This window comes from Drosophila miranda, chromosome 2, assembly GCF_003369915.1.
Source record: "Drosophila miranda strain MSH22 chromosome 2, D.miranda_PacBio2.1, whole genome shotgun sequence".
Classification (NCBI taxonomy): domain Eukaryota; kingdom Metazoa; phylum Arthropoda; class Insecta; order Diptera; family Drosophilidae; genus Drosophila; species Drosophila miranda.
The window spans coordinates 11,810,352-11,827,621 of NC_046675.1; the positions used below are offsets into that span (position 1 = coordinate 11,810,352).

The following is a 17,270-nucleotide window of genomic DNA, read 5'->3' on the forward strand; positions in this document are numbered from 1 at the left end:
TTTGGCCTGAAACGTGCAAATACTGGAAAGTAATCAAAATTCAACCAACAACCAGAACAAGAACAAGATCATTAGAAGTCTACCATTCACGCATATTATTAATTTATAAATAAGCATTTACTTTGCGCCGAGCCCCCTTTCCCGTAGCCCCAACTGCCAGAGCAGACCCCACTATGAGCATTCGTATGTATATTTCCACATTTTATTCGCCTGCAACCCCGCTCTCCACTGCGTAGTACTCGGATTCCCTCACTGCCTCGCTGCTGCTAAAGAACACGCCCCCTTTTCGGGTTACTCTGGCGACACGGAAGCAGACGCGCCTTCTTTTGTTTTGTTTGGTTTTGTTTTTTGTTTTTGCTCAGTGCATTAGTTGCACTGACTTGTTTTTAGAAAAATGTTAGTTTTTTTTATGACCGTCACGGGGTGATATGTCATCGCCGCCTGGCACTTGGCAACGATATTATGGCATTGGCATTTGTGGTGAATTCATTACCAAACATTACAAGTATTTTCCTGAGAGAAAGAGATTAGGAAGATCCTGAGCTGTCACCGTGTGTCACCACGGTGTTACGTGGCCTTGAAATTGGTTGTGTACTATATTATTTTAGATGTAGGCCTTGAAGGCTCTAGCCTGAGATACAAGTACTGAAAGAGGCTCTCCGCAGTCAATGTGTTAAGAACATTTATTTCTGGCACTTGAAAACGATCTTGTGGCATCTGTGCGCTAATAATTACTTGACTTTTAGAGTGCTTCCGATAGTGATTAGAAAAATATTGAATTATCAGCACGTGTAAGGGAGCGTTGTCACTACATAGCCTTGAAATTGGTTTTGTAACAGAAGTAGCATAGTCTAAAACAGATATATCTCGGTTATAACTACGAAATAGATCCTATAGATCCTGAGATATCGATGCCCTATTAGAGCCCTGCATAAACGGGCAACCGAATCGATTCGCTGTGATTCGGTCCGTTCGAATCAGCGATTCAGCTCTTTCATAATTCCGTTTTTCTCTCTCTTTCAATTTAATTTTCTGGTAGAGAGAACGAGAAAGCAACGCACAAATTGGCTATGTGTGTATTGTATGTGTGTGAGTGTACGTTCTCTTGCTTTACACTAAAAAAAAAAAATAATAATAATAATTTCAGATATAGCAAGAGAATAAAAGAAACATATTCGTTAAACCAAAAGTCGAATTCGTATAGCCGAAGGCACACGAACTCTGTATAATGTTTTGAGTCATTTGAGGGACCCTGCTGATATTGACCGCAGTGCTCGCACTCGGTTTGTAGTGATTCGGGGTGATTCGAATCTGACTAAAGGGAGGATTCGTAATTATCGAACGCATTAAAGGGCCATGAGTAAAGCTGTGATATCGGGAATACTGTGGATTCATGCAGGGCTTTATTATACATACATATATCTTGCATTAATTCATTAATGGTTTAGTTTAGTACTAAATACACACATACATTGAATGATATTTATCAGTAATACGTTGTATGTTACATAGATCTTGAGTTATAGGCTTGGGACTTATTAAATGCTATACAAATATTTAATCACTCAGCAAATCTCATGATGCATTCTTTATCGGTTTATCTACATGTACATGAATACCAAATATTACTGAAATCGATTCAAAAGATACCGAGTAATAGATGGAAATATGCAATATATTTACATATATCATCGCTGAGATTATTGCAACACATTCTTTACATAAATACTAAATATTTCCAAAATTGCTTTTAAAGATACCGAGATATGCATCGTATATGTAATAGTAAATGCCTTTAAGCGATTCCAGTTATGTTCAAATGATCTTTATCCTAATCATTTCATTTAACAGATCTCGAGTGTGATAGGCCCACCAAAAGAGTTCTCCCATTTGTAAATACTCGTATGCCACTGCTCCGAAAATCTCTTATTGCCACTGCATTCTTCAATGATTTATGTTCCGATATGACTCGAAAATATTCCAAGATTTGGAGCTCCTAAAAACATGTTCTCGCCACTGCAATCCACAGTCGGAGGCGGAACCCCACAGCATCGATCATTCGGCCCTCCGCTTGGGGATCGTCTGTCTAGATCGTAACTGTGCGGCGGGGCTATTAATTATTCTGTACTTACTTTGCACTCGGTTTTGCATTGTGTGAGGTTAGGGTTGTGTGCGTTTTTACAGCCTGCCCCACGACGGAATTTGTTGTACTAATTAACACCACCACCGCACTGCCACTTGCCCCTCTCCCGGCTGTAAATTTCGCGCACATGATGTTTCTGCAATAGATGTATGTACGAGTATTGTAGAATTTATGTTCTGCTTAGAATTTTACGATTTGTGCACGAAACACAGCGCAGAATGCAAGTGGCAGGAGGCAGAAGGGAGGCCTCCCTCTCGTCTCGCTGTCTGGCATTGCCGCCTAGTGTCTGGCCCTGAGACAACACGCTCCCGATCCCTGATCCCCAATCGCCAGTCCCCAGTCCGTTGGGCTATGAAAATGTTGCGCACTGTTCGGTTTTATGGAGGGACAGACGGGAACAAAAAGTAACACAATTTTGAGTGGCAGAATTTTACGAGTATGCCACACATTCTGGTTTCGACAAATGATGACTCTCGATACCCAGTACTTGAAAGATACAGGGGTATATTCGGTAGGAAAACCAGAATGGATCCACGTGCCATCGAGGGCATACTCCTAGTAGGCAAAGCAATCATTAATGGTCATCAACGAGTCCATTCCCAAGACTTGGACTGGTTTTTAAAAAATGTAAACAGTTATTTATAAACCTTATTAATATGTATACGGAGCTGTTTGGCTGTTCTTCTTCGCAAATAAATATCAAAGTTTGTCCTCGTTTTTGTGCGCCTTCTATAGAGTCGTAATTGTGTGATATATAAATATATTAACTGCAATCAAGGCATCGCAAATTGAAACTGGTTTTTATTATTTTTTTTTTTTTGATAAAAAATTGCAAATTATTTATTGAGAAATTATCTCATGTGTTGCCCGGAGGGGGAGCGGCCTCGTCATCAGAGCCAGAAGCCAGAGGCCAGAACGTAGTCCAGTCCAGAGTCTGGTACGCAATAAATATGCAATAATCATAAGAAATAAGCCATAAAATCAACCAAACTTCAGGGGCGACGTCCCTCCCGTGGAGAGGCTATAAAACTAAGACAAAAGTAGAGCCAAGAAAGTGGAGATTACTGAAATATCGGAAACGATGGACCAAACGTTTTTCGATAACCTTTTTCTTGAGATAATAAAATTATAATTTCTCAAAAGTTTATGACCAAAAGGCGTCTGCATGTAGTGGGGGGCGTGGCCTAGCCAGACGATGACAACTCCAAATCCCATTGATTGCCGCTCAAAGACCACTTGCTGGAAGTTCCACCCACATTTATCATTTGGAAAGTTGGCCAAGAGGGGGCGGGGGGAGTGTCCATTCAATGGATGTCCAGTTAATGGCCAAAACGGGGAGTGTGTGGCCGGAAGGAAGGAAGCAAACTAATGGGGCGGCCACACACACACAAGCTCATAAATAAAGTTGTTTTTTTTTTTGTTGGAGTTCCGCCTTAAAGGAAAATGGCAATGGAAAAATGATTATTTAATTTTGTATCTCTCTCTTTAAGCCTCAAGCCTTAAGGCTGCCCCAAAATTCAGTCACATAATCAATCAGGGGACACTAAGTAACCCACCAGCCAACGGAGAAAGGGATTTCCCCTCTCTTATTTCGTACTTAATGAATGTCACACTGGGAGCAGAGCAGAGCAGCTTCATAAACATTGCAAAGGAATGAATGGCCGGCATGGACAGCAGCAGCAGACGACAAACACATTTATGAACTTGGCTTCAATTCGACGAGTATTACGATTGCTTACATTTTGGGGCAATGTCCTCGACCCGCCCACACACATAGACACACATATAGACAGAAATTGCACATCATTTGGCCCGATTTCGCTGGCCAAAGTGCAATTGCAAAAGTTTTGTGTGGAGCTTCCAGTTATAGCTCGATTGCTTCTACTCGAGGATACTCCTTTGCCCGATTTATACACTCACCAAAGGAGTTCCTAGCTTATACACAGTTCTGCAGCAGAGTAGAGCTTTGAATGGGAGATGTTAGACGAAGAAGTCCAATAGATTTCCTCAAGAACACTCTTTTCCCCCCCCAGAAAGTGCATCGAAACGTCTACCAATTTCCCCTTGAATCTTTCTTTCAATTCATTCCTTTGGTGTCCTTTGTCGTCGCCAACAAAATGCGACACTTATGGACTGCTTATAAAGTGCACTTGTACCGCAGACACATAATGACAGGCAGACAGACAGAAGGACAGCCAGGTCTTGCAGGACTGCCGCTGCTTAAAGGTTCTTTCGCCTTTCTTCAGGTGCTCCTTCGATTGACTTGCGGCTGGGAAACTATCATTTTTGTTTGTCATTTGATTTCCGTTTCCGTTTGGCACGCAGGCGCCGACGTGTCCTGCGATTAATCCTTGTTTGGCGCAGGCTTTGTCGCCCCAAAAAAAAATGCATAAAAGTTTGCCAGAAAAAAAAAAGGGAAACCGAAACACACAGACACACAGACAAAAGTGAAAGAAAAGTTTTGCAATTCCATATCATATCATCACATCATCATTGCCCCGATGATAATGCCACCGTCTGCCTGTTTTATGTTCCACATACTCGTACGCTACGTATCTTTACAATATTTGGGGACCCCATGAGCGGGGGAGGGGGGCTGCTGATATCAAGGGATGGCTGGGTTATATCTAGTTGCTAGGGGGAACATTTTTCCGCACTATACTCGCATGCTCGTGTGTCTATTGCTCTTTTATTTAGTTTGAACAGTTTGAAGTTCGTTTTTGTTTGCCGAATTGAATGGCTTTTTAATACAGAAATTGTTTAAATATTGATTTTAGAAGTGGAAGAAATGTTTACTTTAAAGTGCGAAATGTTTGAGGAGAGACTTTAAAGAGTTCTCTTTGGAAATCCCATAAGATCCGTGATAAACCCAGAAATGTCATTTAATTCAATATTTGATGGATGACAAAGGAATTGTTCTACTTTTCATATCTTTGAGGTATTTCTAGGGAAAGGCAACCCCCCCAGTGAATGTTCCCTTGTTGTAGGTCATTATCTGTGGGTCTGTGTCTGGGGGTCATTATCTAATCAATTTCTTGAGTTGCTATCAAACACGCGCCATAAATTACATACTATAAGGAATCCAATCAAGCAGCGACTGTTTCGTGATAAGTTTCCAAATGGTTTTTCAAATTTCAAACTCATTTGCAATTTAATGGCCACTGTCAATGATCGCTCTTCGATCCGTTCGTTCTTTGGGTAAACAATTGTCGAGTCGAATCGAGTCGAATCGAATCGAACCTCATCTGTTGCCATCTTGACTGCAAACTTGAAATTGTTTAAACAATTAATTAGTCTTTCGGTAAACAGAGCTTGCAGCAGACAAACCAGACAGACCCGAGGATACCAGAGGTCGAGGCGAGGCCGAGACCGTGGCACCACCATCGTCATAAGTTCTCATCGCATCGCAATCCTACGCTCCGATTTGTTTAGTCTTTGGGGGCACCGTAACCGTACCGTACCGTTCTGAAACAGAAACAGAAACTGTTTACAAAATGTTTTTTAATACAGAAATTAATTAAATTTTTTGACTTAAAAAAAAACCGAATCTAAAACCAAACTTACGGCTCTGCCGCCGCTGCTGCCATTGAAATTGTGTTCATTTTTATTCGCTCGCTCTTTAGCTAAGGAGTTCAAGGGTATATTGATGTTTTTGTTTGGTTTGTGGGACGATGAGGAACAACCTTAGGAGGGATAGAGGATGAACAGGGGATGAACAGAGGATGAACAGAGGATGAACAGAGGATGAACAGAAGAAGAACAGAAGATAAACAGAGGATGGACAGAGGATGAACAGAGGAAGAACAGAAGATGAACAGAAGATGAACAGAAGATGAACAGAGGATGGACAGAGGATGAACAGAGGAGACCGATCTAGACATGTCGTTCTGTGAGATATATCGTATGTACAATATGTTTTGAATGTGAAATTCGAAGAAAATGTTACAAAACGCCTTAGAATATCTTGTATGGTCTCCAGCATAACAATAGTGTAGTCATTATATTTGCCAGATCTGTTCATTATCTAGTGATATTCAAAGTTTCATTAAACTCTAAGAAGAATGTGCAATCCTGTTTTATTTCTGAAGAACATATGTATGTTTTCCGACTCTGAATTGCTTTCGGAATCATACTCGTTACATTCATGACTCTGTCTAGGAAAAATTCCATACAGATTGTAAAGTTATTTGTGCTTGTAGTCTGCGTTCTATCTATCTGTCAAATTTCCTAAGAATTGCATATGAGTTGTAGTCTGATTCATTAAGAATTATCTACCAAAGAATTATATATACTTGTGCATCAATAGGGTTTCATTAAAGTGAGACTATTATTTTATGGGTTTTTAATAAAGCTAAGAACTTTTGCGGGTCCCATTTCACACATCCTGTTAGGACACACTATTCTTCGTATTACGGGGTTTCTTCTTCGTTCTATCTCTACCATCTTCGATTTCTAGAGATGAGATCTCAAGTGGCAACAATCTGTTAGTAAATACATTTATTGTGATTCTTAAGAAACATTTCTTTGTTCTTTCCAGCAAATAATAACCCCTAAGCCTATAATCTATCTCTCTTATATTCTACTTATTCTCAGAGATTCATAGGGTATCTCTCAGTTCAAATCCCCCTTCAAATATCAATGGGGTTTGCTACTCGTTTTGGTATTAAATTTTAACTGCTGTCCAGTCGGTGGCATGCCAGCAATTAGCTGAATGAATGAGGTGCTGGGTGCAGGGGGGGCCAATGCCAATGCCGTTCCACCCGTTCTGCCCCCCGTTTTAGGGGAGAGAGACCGTGGGGTGGTGTGGGAGCCATGGAGAGTGTCGTTTTTAAAAATTTATATCTCAATTTCACATCTAAATGCGAATAATCTTTCGTTTTTTTTCCGCTGCCAGTGTGTGTGTGTGTGTGTGTGTGTGTGTGTGCTTGTATTTGCGAGTCCATTGGAGTACTTTGGGGTTTCATTTGATTTGTGTGTGAGAATCGCTGCAGCTGTTCTGCCATTGGATTGGCGCGATTCCCGTTCTTTCTCCCGATTACTCCTACACTACATTGGCCTACTCCCTCCCCCTACTACCCCTACACCTTTCTGATGTTAACCTTTTACCATAAACCGATATAGATCTGGGTGTCCCATGGAGGTTTTTTTTTGTGTACCATTTTGTTCCTATTTTTGTGGGATTTTTTTTCTAGATTTTTGTTGGATTTTTGTTGAATTTTTTGAAATGCGAACAACCACAAAAAACATTTGATATGCTGCGTGTTGAAAGGTTTTTTGTTTGAAATGGTTTAGAATTTAAATTTCTAAGCGGAATGGATTTAATTTTATAGTTTAAGGAGTGCAACGTTTAGATGAAGATATTTTTTAAACATTTATTGATTAAGACTTTAATTTAAAGGTATTTTAATAAGTTCTAGGAGACTTCATAAATTTACTTAGAGATTTTCCTATCAATAGTTCTTTCTATCATAGTCCCATGTTTGTTAAAGGAAACCCCAAGAAATTCCACAAGTAAACCTCCTGCTTTCCAGACCCTTCTAATGTAACACCACCTAGTACATGTCTCTGCCCCGCTCCCTTGCCCCTCTTTCAACAGCCACTTGCCGCAATGACGGGGGCGACCCAGTTAGCGCCACATGTCGCGATTCACCCACGGAATGCGCTCCGTTATTCCGCTCTCCAGTATAAGCCTCCGTGCGCCTGAATGGCCCCATGAAATATGCATATTTGATACAAGATGACAGCGTATCATGAGATACAGTGGAGCCCCGGACGCTGGGGCACCCCAGCCGAAGAAAAAGAAGATTGCAAGATTTAATATATTTTAGTGCTCTCTGCCCCCCCCGTCCGCCCCGTCTCTCTGGCAATTACTCATATAAATTATAAAGAAATGAATCAGAGCTCCCCTCTTGTAAGGCCAAAAGTTTTTGCTGTAATAATTGTAATTGGGGGAAGGAACTTTAACTATGATTTCCACCCATCGATTTCCATTGTGATTCACGCTCGTTGCACATTAATTGAACACGGAACAATAGGGATACGTCTACTGGCAGCATATCCTTGACGACACTCGAACGAAACGGCACGGCACGGCAAACTGGTATGAAATTTCCATTCCTTGGGTCTTTGCTCATTTGCTCCGAAAAGTAAATTCAATGGAAGCCCAGTTTTGTCGCAATTTTTCCCCATACATACAATATATATGTTTTTTTTTTGCCATGGATGCTAAATGTTATGTTGGTGGGTGGTGGGTGAATGGTGACCTATATCTGGATACTTTCCTTCGGATGGCTAGGCACACACTCACATAATGCAGCTCCTTGGCAACCAAGTGCGAGAGGGGGGAAAGGACTTTCCTCAGAGGGGAATAGAGGCTGGTCTCTTTGGGGGCCGGCATGTGGTCGCTGTCGCCGGAGTATCTCTCTCTGTCTCTCTCGATTTAATAGTCCCAATTAGTTAGATGAATTGTGGGTATGTGTGTGATCTCTGCTGCTGCTTTTTGGCCAGATTTAAGTTTATGAATATTCAATGAAGTGTGTGCCATAAATTATAAATGCCATTTGTTTGCATTTTGCCTTGATTTTATGGCCTTGAGCGTGTAAGCGCCTGCCAGCCAGCCTGCTGGTGCTGCTGACTGTTCTTAAAGGCCATCTTGTTTCTTTAAACCATTTTGCATAATATCACTAATAAGTTTTTACAATTTTTCTTGAGTATTTCTAAAAGAAACATAAATTAGTTTGTGAGGAATTTGTAAGGCTTCAAAAGAACAACAATTACAGATTAGGTTCCACCAATCGTTAGAAGAGACGAAGGCATTAATCTAGACGATTTGCAGGCCAGTCAAATCTTTGAGAGTCGCGGAACACGTGCCTTGACACTAAGACACCCGATACTCAGTCGATATATATCGAATTCGGAAAGCGCGTTACTCTATTGCCACTGTTATACAATATCATCATCGTAAAGGCAATTTCCTCCACATTCTAGGACAACGCATATAATTATCTTTCTCAGAAAGTTTCTCACATAAAAAATATCTCAGAAATACGAAAAATACATCCCCATAAAGTTATCTACAAATTGCTTTGCAATTGCCTTTGAAATGAATACCTCCTACTTTTCTAAAATATGACATAACCTTTTGCCTTTCCATTCACTTAACCCCTTGCCAAATCTTGCGAGAATTGAGAACTTCATTCTCAGATACAGATACAGTGCCCGTTACTCACCCACGCCAATGTGTAGATGTATATGTACATCCTGTTTCTGGGCGGATGTTGGTTCGGATAATTCCACAATCTGGCCATTAGCATAATCAGAACGTTTGCCAAAAGAAAATGTTTGAAAATGTTTACTTGGAGAAAGAGAAGGAAAAGGGAAACGACAGCCAGCAGTGGGACATGGGAGGATTAGGGGGGGCACTTAAACATTTAAATAAAAATGATAACTTTATGGACGAAGGGGGTAAAATTAGTGGGAGAAAATCCCAAAGAAGAAAATGTCATTACAGGACGACAGAGAGAGAGAGAGGGAGAGAGACTCACTCCTGGCCACTGACTGACGCCAAGTAAAAGTTTTCATAGGAAAAAGTATCTGTGGAGTAAAGCAGATCCATGAAAAGTATTAGAAAAGTCTGCTGAGTGGGGAGGGGGCGGGGGAGGGGCACTGTCTGTGCACAGGTTTTGGCGTCTGTGCACCACCCACCCCCTCACATGTCCTGTGGCAACGGTGATAAATGGCGCCAATGTGCCGCCTCGCGTCGCGACGCGTCGCAATCGTTTCTTTTTTTTTTTTGGGATGTGGCTGTGTGGCAGGATTGGGTGTCTATGCGGGTGGGTGGAATCTGTGGCAAGTTGCCTTTACAGTTAGTTTAGTTTTGTAATGCTCCATTTAGCTTCCTGCTCATATCTTCGTTTTTTCCAGCTCAACCTGCTAGTCCATCCTCAGCTTCTGCTGGCAGTCCTCTCTCTCTCTCTCCCAATCTTTTTTCCAGCCCGATGACAAGTCCACACTAAACGTGTTTGATTCCATTTGTTTCTTCTCTATTTATACCCATTTTCACTCCACTTTTTGCACACGATGACATGTAATTGTTGGACCCAGTACCCAGTACCTAGACAGAGTTATAGATTCGGATTGGACTGGGGTTCGGGTTGGGGGGCTTGTGTATGGATTGGATGTTGGTGTAGTCGAATGTCGATTTGCTGTCATTACGCTGCTTACACGCGGTTATTTATGACAATTGCTGGAAAATATGAATTGACAGGCGACGACGACGACAGCGACGACGAGGTCTAGTGAAGACGTCTTCCAATTAGAGGAGGGTATGCGTGCCCTGCCCTGCCCTGTAAACCATAAAAATGTCGACAGACAATTGAATGGCAAAACCGGCAAAAGGAAACGCAGCAAACACACACACACACGGAGGGAGCCTGGGGGAAAGTATTGCGATTGGGAGGATGGGGGGTCATAGAAATTGCTTACAAATTGTTACATCAGCTCAACGAACGAGCGAACGTTACGTCTCTCTCTGTCTTGGGGATTTGCAAATTTTGCAAAAGATATTTCTCTAAAAAATTCACTCCAATTTCTCTTGTGCTCGTTACAGAACTCTATACGGCACAATCTGTCGCTGCACAATCGGTTCATGCGCGTCCAGAACGAGGGCACCGGCAAGTCCTCCTGGTGGATGCTCAATCCGGAGGCCAAGCCGGGCAAGTCGGTGCGTCGCCGTGCCGCCTCCATGGAGACGTCGCGCTACGAGAAGCGTCGCGGTCGGGCCAAGAAGCGGGTGGAGGCCCTGCGGCAGGCGGGCGTGGTGGGACTCAACGATGCCACACCCTCGCCGAGCAGCAGTGTCAGCGAGGGGCTGGATCACTTTCCGGAGAGTCCGCTGCACAGGTAACTATCAAATGTGACTCTCCAAAAGGAGACTCTTCGTTTATAATTAGTTAGTCGCTTAGTCCTGTAGCTGGTAGTTCCTATGACTAGAGTTTTATATGTAGCTGGTTGAATATATTGGACCCTTAAGATCTTTCCGAAAGATATTCGTTCTACGTATGGCATAATTGTAGCTTCCACAATTCCAGCAAACACAGTATTCATGGACCTTCGACCTCCGACCTGTTGCCGCAGCCTCAGGACATCGCAATACCGAAAGGAAAGATTATGAACACAAGAATGTGTCCTTATTATTAGGTCCCTAATAGAGGCAACGTGATTCTGCTGGTGTCTCCAAATAAAGGAAGCAATTTAAGAATTCAAATTCATGTTAAAATATTTCAAAATTTTTAATATTAAATGAAATTCAAACATTAAACATGTTTTTTACTCTGCAATATTCACAAAAAAAAAAAGGTTTCCCCTTGAATATCCCCTTCTATTTGACGATAAATTATCAGCTTTTTGTGGTATTTATCGACAATTATCGCTGTTTATCGATATACATATACATCGAACTAAAACAGTCTTTCCTTTCCTTCCACGGGTAATATATATTTTTCTGACCTTCTGGCGATAATTATCGCTATTTATCGATATGTTTATCGAACCTGTTCCTTTCCTTCGACGGGCATTCTATATTTTTCAGCCTTTCTGTCCTTACGAACAGCAGTCGTTCATCTATCGATAGATATATAGATCTTCTTTAATCGATCGGAGTACTTGTCTTCCCTGACACTGTTCCTTCTTCGATTATATTGATCTAAAAAATGATCGTTAAACTGTGAGCGTGCCATCTGCTAATCGATTAATTGTTGGTGAGCTGATCGATCCACTTTGAGTGCCGTTTCCTATGATTACATTCGCATTGTCTCACACGCGATGAACGAGTGCCGTGCCCCAGAGCCATGGGAATGGAAATTAAAGCACGCTTCGCCACTGACACAGAAGATTGTGAGAGAATTGCCATGCATCACGAATCGATTCTTTATCTTCTAGAACTGTAGGAAAGGGTCAAATATTCATACTACCAATTTTGTTATTACTTTATAGCCCAAATAATACCCATTTAAATGTAGTTTTAAGAACAATTTAAGCATGATATCTTATTGCATAAAGTTTTAGTTAAGTTAAATTAGTATATATCTTAGCTCTTAGTACGTATCGCTTATAGAGCATGATCGGCTAGAAGTTTATTCAATCAACACTCAACAATCGGCGCTTGAGCTTCTGTAGTGCGATTGATTTGTAGAATTTTTTGAGTCACTTTTGGATCTCATTTTACCTCGTAACCGTCCGTCCTCCAGTCTTGTCTACATATAAGTTTTGTTCTTTGATTTATTGTTTTATGCATTTATTCTTATAATTTATCCGCAATTTTTTCTTTTTTGTTTTTCTTTCCGTTTTCCTTCTGCGTTTTTGTGTGCGATATTGAAGCGGCGGCGGGTTCCAATTGTCGCCTGATTTCCGTCAGCGCGCCTCATCCAATGCCAGTTCCTGCGGACGCCTCAGTCCCATACGAGCCCAGGATCTCGAGCCCCAGGATCTCTGGGGCTTCCCGGTTGACTACCAGAATACGACGATGACACAGGCCCATGCCCAGGCCCTCGAGGAGCTCACGGGCTCCATAGCGGACGAGCTGACGCTGTGCAACCAACAGCAGCAACAACAGCAGCAGCAACAGCAACAGCAACAGCAGCAGCAGCAGCAAGGGTCAGTTCTCGATGAGTGTTGAGAGTGTCTTTCGTTTGGTTTTGCCTTATGTGTGCCGTCCCATGTAACCCCACTTCCCAAACACACACACTCTTATGTTGTTCCTTTTGCGTTGATTGTTGCATGCCACAACACGTACATGTGCATGTGCCTTGCATGTCTTGCCACAGTCGATTCCCATTGGATGTCCATAGAAAAAACATGTCTATAAAGTCACCTTCTCTTCTCGTTCTTGCCACCCAACGATCGTACGGCTGGAGTAGGTTCAGCGCCGCCTCGGGCCTACCATCGCAGCCGCCGCCGCCGCCCTACCAGCCCCCGCAGCTCCAGCAGCAACAACAGCAGCAGCCATCCTACTCGCTGAACGGCCCCGCCCCCGGCGGCTACCAGACGCTGCAGCCACAGTCACAGTCCCAGTGCCTGCTGCACCGATCACTCAACTGCAGCTGCCTGCACAATGCGCGGGACGTAAGTACCAACAATCTACTACTATTTCAATGGAATCAATCATCATCATTCGGAGTGAGTTATTCGAACAGGGGGATACTCGTACAATTTGATTCAATCAGAGTTTACTGCGACTCCTATCTTAGGGACCTTGAGAATCGTCTGATCGTCAATACTAGCAATAAGAAGAGAAAAGATCAAAGAATCGTAGAATCTAGAGGGCTGTGATGTGATTTAGTGGAGCTATACGGACTCTACGGAGTGGATTACTTACAATTGGGAATTCCTGAGTCAACCCAGAAGGTTCTTATTTGATTTAGTGTCTCTACTCTTAAGACTGTGGGACAATTTCTGAATACTTCTGAATAGGATACAGAATTAATGTGGAAACAAATACAATTTATGCATAAACAAGTTTGATGCATTCTAAATGAATCTCCGACCATTAGTTAGCAATGCTACGTCATTTGTTGGAATATTTCACTGAGATTACAATCTTAATTATGCAATAATTGTGATCAATAGTTTTAATCGCAGTGCTTTAATGGTCTCAACTGTGATTGCAATGATTTTAGATTTAAATTCCTTTATGTTATATGAAATTTGTGTAATAACACTTCTACAAGACTTTGTTATTGAATCACCAAGCAGATCTATACAGTGTCTGAAATTCTATTATTTCTCTGATTGAAAAGATTTTAAAGGAATGAGAATGACAGTTCATGGGCTCTGATTATAATAAGTTCTTTTTCTCTTTTTTGAACAGGGTCTCTCGCCCAATTCAGTCACCACAACAATGTCGCCCGCGTATCCCAACAGCGAGCCCTCGTCGGATTCGCTCAACACCTACAGCAATGTGGTGCTCGATGGCTCCTCGGATCTGCTCGTACAACAACAGCAGCAGCAGCAACTACAACAGGTGAAAGTGGAATTTGAAGGTGAGCAACGGCAACGACGACGGGCTCTGTGCGAAAGTGCAACAACTCTTTTATCTGTATCCTATCCTGCTTTCTCCCCAAATCTTCTTCTAACCGCCAAATGTTGATGTCAAATGCCATAGATAATAACTGCGCGTCTACTTTGATAGGACAATGCCTGGAGGTGCTCAACAATGAGGCGCAGCCGATAGACGAATTTAATTTGGAGAACTTTCCGGTGGGGAACCTGGAGTGCAACGTAGAGGAGGTAAGTGAAAGGATTTATACTTGTTAATCAGAGATAATCACATGATTTTATTCTAGCTGCTGCAGCAGGAGATGAGCTACGATGGCCTGCTGGACATCAATATACCCTTGGCCAATGTCAGCACGAATGCTCCGCTGGTGAGCCTGGTGAACAATAGTACAACGCTGAGCAGCAGCAGCAGCAACCTGAGCGGCTCCACCACCACCTTGTCCAGCAGCAGTCTCAGTGCCGCCGTGCAGCTGAATCAGTTGCAGGCACAGTTGCAACAGCAACAGCAGCAGCAGCAACAGCATCTCCAACAGCAGCAGCACCATCAGCACCAGCAACAGTTGCTGCTGAACAACAACAACAACAATAATAATAATAGCAGCAACAGCAACAGCAGCCTCGATTTGGCCACTCAGACGGCAGCCACAAATCTGAATGCCGCACGGGTACAGTACTCGCAGCCCAGTGTGGTGACATCGCCGCCCTCATGGGTGCATTAGGATCCAGTCGATCGCTACCATCGATAGAGATGATTCATGTATGTTGTGTGTATGTGATGTCTGTGTGTGTGTGCGTGTGTGAGTGTGTGTGTTTGGAACGCCAATGGAACGCTTTAAAACGCTAATTCTAAGGACAATAGTGTAAAGTTTTATAAGCAGCCGCAGATGGGAAACGGATACGGAAATGGTTACGGAGCAGCTGCAGGATCAGTGAGCAGTAAGCAAGGAGAAGAAAGCAGGATGTAGGATGCAGAAAGGAGGAAGTACGAGCAGGAGTCGCCGCAGCTGGACCGCCACTAAAAAGTTTACAAAGTGAGTAACGAGCGCCCAATGAGAGCGGGGAGTCGCTTTCAATTTCCATCAGCCCTAAAAGCCATTCAATGTGACAGCATAAATTATGTTAATAATTTCATTTCACGGCACATTTTATGAATATGGAAAAAACGAAAAGTACTACGGACCGCCAACCTCCCCCAAAATATTCTTAAAGATTTTCCTTTCTGGTTTCGCCTTTTTTTCGTGTCCTGTTTATATAGAAATCGTCTCCACTTGACTTCATTTCATGATTCACTTGCCATGAATCTTTTATGGACATTCTTTTCGTGGATTTCCTTTTTCCGTAGTGTCTTATTATTTGTTGTTTTTTTTTTTGTGAGCTTCTTGTTTTGTCTGCCGCTCTTGAGGGCAATTACACGCGTTCAATTATCATAATACATTGGCGGGAGCGAATGGAAGAGGCATCACTTTAAGTCCTTTTCAATTTGAGCGATTTTAAAGTGTGGTGTGGCCATGCCCATGGCATGTGTCTGCCCCTCGTGAGTGAGGAGCTCACTCAAATTATAGCAAATTAAGTCAATTTACCTAAGCCATAAAATATGTAAGAGGCCACTTTTCGAACGTCGAACGGACGATGCATGGATACGTGGACCCCGTGGGCCGTGGACCCTGGCCCGTGGCCCGTGGGCAGGCAAATGTCCTTCCGCAAGTCGCGCTAATTTGACTCCCGTGTCCCGAGTCGAGGGAAAAACCCCCGAGCCAGGCAGCAGACAAGCAGGCATCTCTTCTCATGCAAACCACGGCGCAAATTCGTCAAGGCAACTCCGGGTCCCCGTCTTTTGGGGCTGGCAAGCAGCAGTCGAAAAGCAAATGCTGAAAAATTAATTACGTCCTTAGGGTGACTTATGCATGCCACCGATATTTGCCCCTCCACTAGCACCGCTGGGGTAGCCACTGTTTGGTCACTGCCCACCTGGAGGTGGAGTGGGTGGTTGTGGGGGTGGTTCGGCTGGCTGGCTATGTGGTGTGGGTGCAACTCAAATCAAGCGCGTTAAACGCTGCTAATATTGAAAAATTACACAGACTTAGCAGCTGGTGGGAGCGGACACAGGCTAATGGTTGAGATTTCCAGATTTAAATGCTTTGCTAGTTGAGGATTGAAAGTGTCTAGTGCGCTTATTGACGGGCCATTAAATGAGATTTAATTTAGAGAGATTTTTGTATGTTTTTTACTTGGATTTCGAAGGTGTTGTCTGCTCTTGTATCTATGCTAAGACGTGCTTAAGATACGGTCAAGATTCAATCAATTTCTGGCTATAATAATATTGATTCGAGCGCAACGTGTTTCTGTATTAGATCTCTATGATTCTGCGTGTTTCGAGTCCGAAACCTTTTCGAAACTGTGAAAAAGACTTAATTAAAAGTAGATCAATCCCAAACGGTACCAAAGAAGGAATATTCATGGATTGTATAAAGATTGCTGATAAAAGCATAGAAGAAGGAATTATTGTTATTACCATTTTCTACCAAGAAAAAGGAATTAGTTCTTTGATGGCATGGTCTTTTATAAGCAATGACTATTCCCACATGGAAGTGATTCAATACGTCAGTCTTTTTACACTCTAATTTTATCTAGCCATGGACTCGCCTTTTCCCACATTTCCCTAAACAAAACCGCGATCTATTTCTATCATTTTGTTAGTCCGTGCTTCCTATAAGTACAATTCGAATATATGGCATCCCAGGATCCCAGGATTCCCTGTCCGCTCAATTATTCTCAGCTCTGACTAAAATTCCTATTAGAAATAATCACTCTCTATGATTCTGTGTGTTTCGAGTGCCTTACATCTTCAAAATTGGGCAAATGTCTTAATAGAAAGTAAATCCTCCCAAACTATACCAAAGGAGGGATTTTCATGGATGGTCTACAGATTACTGATAAAAGCATAGAAGGAGGAATTATCTTACCATCTTCTAGCAAGAAAAAGGTATTACTAAGCAATGACTATTTCGACATGGAAGTGATTCAATACGTCTTTTTCCACTCTAATTTTATCTAACCATGGACGCGCCTTTTC

General features: G+C 42.4%; 1 protein-coding gene across 4 annotated transcripts in view; it reads left to right on the forward strand.

Moving 5' to 3' along the window:
- LOC108156556 (forkhead box protein O) overlaps positions 1–17,270 on the forward strand; it is a 37,955-nt gene that overhangs the window by 16,338 nt on the left and 4,347 nt on the right. For 2 of the 4 annotated variants that reach the window (XM_017288079.2, XM_017288078.2), the window contains exons 5-10: positions 10,752–11,044; positions 12,521–12,796; positions 13,060–13,264; positions 14,010–14,181; positions 14,304–14,428; positions 14,485–15,228. In XM_017288079.2, coding sequence (XP_017143568.1) covers positions 10,752–11,044; positions 12,521–12,796; positions 13,060–13,264; positions 14,010–14,181; positions 14,304–14,428; positions 14,485–14,916 — 1,503 coding nt within the window. In that variant the 3' untranslated portion in view covers positions 14,917–15,228. Of the gene's footprint in view, positions 1–10,751; positions 11,045–12,520; positions 12,797–13,059; positions 13,265–14,009; positions 14,182–14,303; positions 14,429–14,484; positions 15,230–17,270 lie in introns of those variants that run through there. The other 2 variants (XM_033388679.1, XM_033388678.1) reach the window with 2 other exon arrangements.